Below are 8,348 nucleotides of genomic sequence, written 5' to 3'. Positions count from 1 at the left end.
AAAGTTATGCACTAAACTGCCAAAGGAGAATGAGTGTAAGGGGAAAAAATATCAGTGAAGAAGGAAGCTTTTTCTTCGAAACCGTATCCCCATTTATTCTGAAAGGATACCAAACTGTTTACCACTGGACCGAGTCATTAAGGAGCTAATTACAGAGTGCAGCAAGAGTCTGTTTAACTTAAGTCTACGAGATGGTAGCGATACCTGCTGTGATGTATAGCTTGTAGACGGTGCTGACAAAAAAGATAAGAGGGCAGAGGTGAAGGTGCTTAAAATTTTCATTTGGAGTGAACAGAATGGGCAAGATTAGAAATGAGTACATCAGACGGACAGCTCAGGCTGAGAAGTAGGAGACAAAGTTAGACAGACAATACTGGACATAGGATGTTGAAGGTGGATGTCAGGCAGGAGAAAAAGCAGAAGACCACAGAGAAGATTCACAGATGTAGTGGAGGAGGACATGGAGAGGGTTGGTGTGACTGAAGAGGATGCTGGATAATGTGAGATGGAGGCTCTATTAAGGCTGAAAAATAACTCCAAGCTATTCATTAATTCAGTCCCTGCATCTAGTTGGGCCAAGTCTCACCTCTAATAATAGTAACAAAGAAAAAAAAATCATGTAAATCAGTCCGTACTTTTTGAAACCCCCTTTTTTAAACACAGAGCTTATTTGCTTTTGTATTGTTGAGCCAAAACTGGAAGCCTCACAACGTGCAGGACTGAAAGGCAAATTATCATTCTCAGCAGCACGTTTCTACATTTGACAAATTGATAGCAGAAGGGAGAGGGGCAGAATAAATAGTGCAGAAAATGAGGAACAAGGCAGTAAAAGAACGCAATTACAAAAAAGAATAATGTAAACAGAAAAGCAGCGGCAAAAAGGGGAAAACTTCACGAGTACTTTAAAGTCAATCACTATTAGCACTTTTCTACAGCTGACATGCTGTTCAAGAGGGAGTGTAGATGAAAGACACATAAAACTAGTAAGAAAACAAAAAATTCCACTAAAGGAAATACAACAGAGATAAAAAATAAATAAATAAATAAAAGATGAGCAAAATTCAATTCAAGAAAGAAGAGACAGAACACAGAAATACAGAACATAGGACAATAAGACGAGAGTCTTGAGTTTTGCTATTTAAAGGGAAACTTTATTAAGTCCAACAATAAAATACAAAATACATCCCCCCACATGAGATGAGAAAAAAAAAGTCAAAAACTTCTGAAAACAAGTTACTTAAAACTTTTAAAACAAGTTCAAGACAGGAAAAATAATTCTGATCCCCCCACTCTCCACCTCCTCAGAAGCTTCACTGCGCTGCCTGCTGAGCCTGACGCCGCAGCAGCACGTAGATCTTCTCTTTGATCCAGTCCTTGTTGTACGGCTGGTACGTCTGCGTGTCAGCACGATACCTGAGGCAGCACCAAAAATTAAATTCAGTTTCAACGTTTTTCTTCCCCCCCCCCCCTCTGGTTGGCCCAGGATCTTCAGTTTTTTTAATGAAAACATGCAACTCCTTATTTTTAAAAACACCCAACATGAGCAAATAAGTGACCTAAGTAGCGACTGTTCTTCTAGATTTGTCTTTTTGCGAGCTGCGATTAGCTCAGAGGAACTCAAACAGAGTAATCTTGCCTGAATAAATGAGCTTGAACTCCCCAAATTAAGAATAACAAATTGCCCTAAATCACCTGTGGGCAGGTTATTGCAGCTGGCTTGTTCTACATCTCTATAAAGCTTGATGTGGCTTTCACTCACTGCCACGAGCATTAAAAAAATATTAATAGAAACACTGATGCTGAGATGTGCCCGTTCCTGCCAAATGCAGCAGAAAAAAAAGCTGGAAACAAGCTCTTTTTAGAAGGCAAACTTACTGCTAAAGACTTTGTTTCAAATCAAACTGTGTTAGAAAACTGCTGGAAATATCCCTGCAGGGTTGCTCTATGAATTATATACATGTTTTGGCAGCTTTGTGATGGAGAAATCTAAATGAAGGAAATAAGAAAACCCAGCTGATGACAAAAAGATTGAGAAAAAAAGGACTGTCATTGATTTGTCATCATCAAAAGATATGGGTTCTAAATAATTTGAGGACAGATTTTAGCTCGAGGAGGGGCTGATCTGTTTTTCTTTAAAAATACAAAACATCAAGTGTGCCATTATAACTGTAATATCTTTTTTTTTTTTAAGTCTGTCAACATTGCTCATCTAAATTCTTACACCTGAAGGGTGTACAATGAAATGAGATTAATAGGTTGGACAGTTATTTTCTATGTCGCGGGTGGCTCTCTTTTTACCTGGTTAAATCGCCATGATAACTTATGCTGAACACATAACCTGGGGAGCAGCTTTGGTTTTAAAATAGTGTGAAAGTGACATGTTTTCACTGATTCTTTTACTTACAGCATGCTGTAAGCACAATATAGATCCTTTGCTGGAGAAATAAGTTTATATGTGCATTTTGTTAAGCTGAACCTAAAAACAGTAAATAAAGTGCAAACTGGACACCACATTGTCATGGAAATGCACTTTTATTAATTTTGCGATGCATAAATTACATAAATGTTGTTATATTTGGTCCTAATCTGCGGTTAAGCCTCATTTAGCCTGGTGGAACTGCAGCTACTAAAATACAGAACACACAGCAAGAATACCTGTTCAATCAAAAAAAATTATTTCACTTTGATCTGCCGAGAAACTAAAGTGATTTCTACATCTCCTCTATCAGGCTGTGGGACAGTAGCATTTAATATGTTAATGTATCTGGTTAAAAGTTTTAGAGCTCTAATTTGCTGCTATCACTTTAGAATAAACAGCATCCCTGAGAGCGCACTCAGAGATAAAATAATTAACTTGAATTAAAACACATTTCACTGCTCTGTGTGATGAATCCAGAGATTAACGAGTTTCTGCAGCATTCATCTCATTTCTTAATCACTTGTCTTATTGCCCCAAAAAGTTGATTCTGTTCATTTGGCTGTACTGTTTTCAGTGGGTGAAATGTCACTCATCCAAGCGACTTCTTCAGTCTCAGTCTCTTATAAACAGTAAATTTGCATAATGACTTAAACTAGCACCACTGATGAATGATGGGCTGTGAGGTTTGAAAGCCACAGAGATGTGGTGTCTAGAGAAAATGCATCTAAACTCTTCCGATACTCCTGACACACAAGGGATCACTAAAGATTTTCACTTAGGTAGCACTTGTCCTTCATCCTTCCTGGACTACCTGGAGCATAACACATCCACAAACATCCCCAAAACATGCCGCGCTAAAAATTGGTCCACCACAAGGATCCGGTCCCCCGACACAAACCTGCCATGATTAAGACATCAAGGCAACGAAACAACCTTTGGCTAAGTGGATAGCATGACACAGAAGAGCTAACTCGTCAGGCCAGGGGACTCTGCAGTCTATTTACACCTACAGGCCAGTGGCCACTATTTCAATGATAAGGATGTACGCATCCTGGACAGGGAGAAACGCTGGTTTGAGCGCACAGTCCATGTACTGACCTATCCATCCATCTTCTTCCGCTTATCCAAGGCCAAGTTGCAGGGGGAGCAGCCTAAGCAGAGAAACCCAGACCTCCCTCTCCCCAACACCAAGGTGTTTCCAGGCCAGCTGAGAGATATAACCTCTCCAGTATGTCCTGGGTCTGCCCCAGGACTTCCTCCCAGTGGGACATGCCCAGAACACCTCATTCAGGAGGCATCCTTTTAAGATGTCCGAACCACCTCAACTGGCTCCTAACGATGTGGTGGAGTAGCGCCTCTACTCTGTTCCATTCCCGGATGGCCGAACTCCTCACCCTCTCTAAGGGAAGGGTTAGGCTACCCTTTGGAGAAAGCTAATTTTCACTGCTTTTATCCACAATCTCTTTCTTTTGGTCACTACTCAAGGCTCCTGACAACAGGTGATGGCAGGGACATAGACTGACCAGTAAATTGAGAACTTTGCTTTTATTCTCAACCTCCTTTTCACTTCGACTGACCAGTACAGTGCCCATATCACTGTAGCCACAGCAACAATCGGTCTGTCGATCTCCCGTTCTCTCACTTGTGAAAAGAACCCAAGATACTGCCCCAAGTGGAGGAGTTAAAGTAACTGGTCACTGACCAGGAGTGGGCACTCCACCCTTTTTCCGGCCGAGGACCATGGCTTCAGACTTGGAGTGCTGATTCTCATTCCTGTGCGTCACACTTGGGTGCAAACCACTCCAGTGTGAGCTGGAGGCCACCACAAGATGCCAAGGCAGCCCTGGCAGAGTCCAAAACTCACTGGGGTCTGACTTATTGCCAGTTATGTGGGCCAAGTCCTTCAGGAACTCAGGGCGAACCCTATCCACCACAAGGGCCCTGCCACCAAGGAATTGATAATATGCCTCAGTGACCTCACATATATTGCACAGAAGTCCAATAAGAGAACACCACTCGGATTCAGATCTGGTAGGTCGTTCTTCCCAGTCACTCCCCTCCAGTTCTCACCGTCGTTACCCACGTCAGCATTCAAGTCTCCCAGTAAAAAGAAAGAGTCTCCAGGTGGAGCACCCTCAAACACTCCAACCCAGGGACTCCAAAGAAGGCTTGGTACTCTGAACTGTCGTTCAGCGCATAGGAGCAGACAATAGTCAAGACCTGTTCCCCAACCAGAAGGTGCAGGGAACAAACCCTCTCACCCACTGGGAAAAACCCCACTGTACAAGCAGCAAGCCGAGTGGATGCTAAGATACCCACCCCAGGCCGCCGCCTCTCACCAAGGGCAACTCCCGACTGAGAAAGAGTCCGGGCCCTTTCCACGAGATTGGTTCTGGAGCCTAAGCTGTGCGTGCGCTTAGGTGAGCCTGACCTTATCCAGCCAGTACCTCTCAACCTCACACACTAGCTGAGGCTCCTTCCCCACCAGAGAGGACACGTTCCATGGTTCCACGGTTTATAAGGTTGGGGAAACCTGCATTCAGCTCAGATTGAAAAAGTCATTTGAGTGATGAAACGATTCCTCCACTGAAAACGCCACATCCAGATGAACAGAATCAACTTTTTGGGATTTCTTTACCTGGATGATTGAGCATGCATCAAGACTTATTTCTCTTTTTTTTTATAGAACCCCACCCCCCTTTTTAAATCTGTCCTGCCCAGCAGATTTAGCAAGCAGAATCGTGAACTGAATGCACTGATGTGGCAAACACTTTTAACACTCTATTGACTCCTCTAGTTTTTTTTAAAAAACTGATCATTCTGTACCATCAGTTAATTATGCTTTGCACATACATAGGTTTAGAAGACATACACAGGGCTGGATATGACAAACAATTTAATAATTTAACATGAAACTTACACCAAACAGCTGAGGTCAGCCAGGTCATCAATAAAGTCAAACAGCTGGCTGATATCGTATGTTATCGACGGACTGTTGGGGTTCATTCTCTTTAAATGCTCCTCATACATCTTGCATACACCTGCCAGGGGAAAATATGCTATGTTACACTCACAGTGAGTAAATATTTCCATATTCACTTGACAATGTTTTGATTTCTGATGCAAATAAGGAATACCTTACAAAATAAATACCTGAAAAGTCTATGATTAGAAATACTGCAGTAAAAATAATAAGATAACAGATTAATTCCTTCCTAAAGTCAAAGAAAGATAACTGTGCTACTAGAAACAGGAGATTATTACCATATGAAATGCTTATTTGACAATTACTTGTCAAATGACCAGAGTTTACTGGACAGTTTTAGTTGAACTGCCTGACCACTACAACCAAAAGTTTTCTCATGTAAGTAAACACAAGTTGCATACATGTCGGGTGAAAATAACCAGTTTCCCTTAATATTTTAACACTACAGACTCAAGATAGATAGGAAATATCATGGAAACTTCACTAAGTTTGACTAAAATTCCAGGTGGATGCACGTAAGCTGTGTACATGTAAACAATGAAAGCCTGGAAGTGTGGAGTGGAATTACATATCACTGAAAGAAAAGGCAATACACAAAAGAACAAACCACCAGCTTACCCTCCATACACTCATTGACTGACTCATAATCAGCGTAGGTCCTTCCCTCCGGCCTCTTGGTGGGCTGTACCAGAAGTATGGTGTGAGACTGAAAAACAAAATACTTATTGTTAGTCTGATAATACAAGTCACCTTCTCTATTCAACATCTTCAAATGTCTTTTTTGTTAGTTTGTGGGGGTGTACTTCTGTGTGAATATAGAATCTGAGGCAAAAACAGTTTATAGTTCTAAGAAGCACGAAAGTCAATATTTGCTCTGACCATCTTAGGCTTCTTGTCATGTCTTTGGGAATAGCTCTGCAGGGCTCTTTGAAGGAGATTCAACGCCATTGTTTGGATGTTGGCTACTTTTTTTTTTCCCAATCCATGTCAACATGATACAACAATGCTTCAGTAATAATGAGGCCTGGGCTCTGGGGAGGCCAATCCATGACTGATAGTGTTCTACAGTGTGTTCTTCTACCCAGGTATGCTTTTACTGTATTGCTTGTGTTTTTTTGGTGGTGGTCAGAGGGCCCGGTGGCGCCAGTGTCCGGCAGCCTCGCCTCTGTCAGTGCGCCCCAGGGTGGCTGTGGTTACAATGTAGCTGCCATCACCAGTGTGTGAATGGGTGGATGACTGGATATGTAAAGCGCTTTGGGGTCCTTAGGGACTAGTAAAGCGCTATATAAATACAAGCCATTTACCATTTACCATTTTGGGTCATTGTCATGCTGAAAAATTAAGGTGTTGCCAATCAGATGCACTGCTGATGGTTTTACGTAGTAGATCAACATCTGTGCTAATTGTGTTCATAATTCTATCAAATTGGACAAATTTCTCAATTGTACTGGCTGAAATGCAGCCCCAAACTGCAAAACACTCACTGTGGTCACTTTCTCCTGAGTCCTCCTCATATTAATGATAATTTGTACAAAAAACGTCAAATTTTCTTCATAAGACCTGTTCCCACTGATTTTCAGTCCAGGTTTTGTATAATATGGAATACCTCAGCCTTTTCTTCCTGTTTACCCATCTTAAGAATAGCTTCTTATTACCCACCCTTCCACTGAGACCACTTCTGATGAACCCAGTGAACAGTAGATGGAACAACTAAAGGGTCAAATGCATCTCTCAGATCCTGTGTCGGGTCTTTGTTGGATTTATTTATTTATTTGCTATTTCTTAAGGATATAACTTTCAGATATCTGGTCTGAAAGTTATATCCTACCACTTATTTTGTCAGGTTTCCTCAATTTTCTTCCATGCACTCTGCACGGCATGCTACGATATGCCAAGTTTTCAGCTACTAACTCTTTGTAGTCATCTTGATGGTGCAAAATTACTATTTTAACCCTGTGTGAGACTGGAGGACTGCTGCTCAAGAACCCCTTAAAAATAGTACAGAAATTTCTGGCTGACTGGAAGCAAAACATAATTAAATGAGGAGTGGCTTAAGACTTTTGCACAGTTCTGTCACTTACGTTACTAATTTTCAAACATTTTTACTTTTATTTAATGTAATTGTCTTTCAATATAAGGCACATTGAGTATTAAATAAATAACTACATTACATTCAACAAATACATTCCATCTGTTATAATCAAGTTATTACACATGGTATATTAAAATGCAATATTTTGGTTTTGTTTGTAAAAACTACGCAATTTTAGAATCTTATCTGGCTCATTAACCTAGAATGACTAATTCTCATGAAAATTTAGGACTGATGGAGGAATATTAAGAACAGTGGACATTTTTGGGGGCCAACCACAACAACAATTTAAAAAATTGACAAAAATGTTTCAAAATCCAAACGGCCCATTTTGAAATGAATTATAAACAAATAGACCTACACCTAAGCCTACAGCAAACTATTCGTCTAAGTGCTAAGTAAAACTATCTTTAGGCGATAAGCAAGTGGCAAAAAACTGTTAATAAAAGTAATTAAAATAATATTTTCGCCTCAGGCTGCTAGTCTCTCAGTCGTGAATGTGCTTCATGTCTTCAGAGGTTTGTTGGAGCCAAACGCCCACTCATGCTAACTATGCGTTACAAATCGTTTTTACAACAAACCCGGCTCTGCTGAAATGACCCGCTAAAACCGACGCACTGCTTTTGCTCTTCGTACAAATCATTCCTGCAAACAGTGCATCAAAACGTACTAACCATGTTTTCTGACGCTTTTGAGTAGCTCTCTGCAGATTTTCTTAGCTCCTTGCGTCGTCTCCTCTGTTACCCGGAAGAACAACCAGCTGAGAACAAAATGCGCTATTTTAATTCAAGCTATTTGTTTCGGTTTCTTATTACTGCTTCGGTATGGCGATAAAAGCTAACATTTCATCC

At 40.9% G+C, this 8,348-nt stretch overlaps 1 protein-coding gene across 1 annotated transcript; it reads right to left on the bottom strand.

Annotated features, from left to right (window-relative positions):
* Positions 1–1,203: 1,203 nt before the first annotated feature.
* On the bottom strand, positions 1,204–8,229 carry LOC113012060 (enhancer of rudimentary homolog). Its single transcript, XM_026152004.1, has 4 exons — positions 8,172–8,229; positions 6,024–6,111; positions 5,340–5,460; positions 1,204–1,413 (listed from the first exon to the last, which is right to left on the bottom strand). The coding sequence occupies exons 1-4, from the start codon at positions 8,172–8,174 to the stop codon at positions 1,311–1,313; spliced, it is 315 nt and encodes a 104-aa protein (XP_026007789.1). The 5' UTR covers positions 8,175–8,229; the 3' UTR covers positions 1,204–1,310.
* Positions 8,230–8,348: the final 119 nt, after the last annotated feature.

This window comes from Astatotilapia calliptera, chromosome 19 (genome assembly GCF_900246225.1).
Source record: "Astatotilapia calliptera chromosome 19, fAstCal1.2, whole genome shotgun sequence".
Lineage (NCBI taxonomy): Eukaryota > Metazoa > Chordata > Actinopteri > Cichliformes > Cichlidae > Astatotilapia > Astatotilapia calliptera.
Note: the sequence above shows the minus strand (reverse complement) of the source record. Positions and strands in the feature narration are given on the sequence as shown.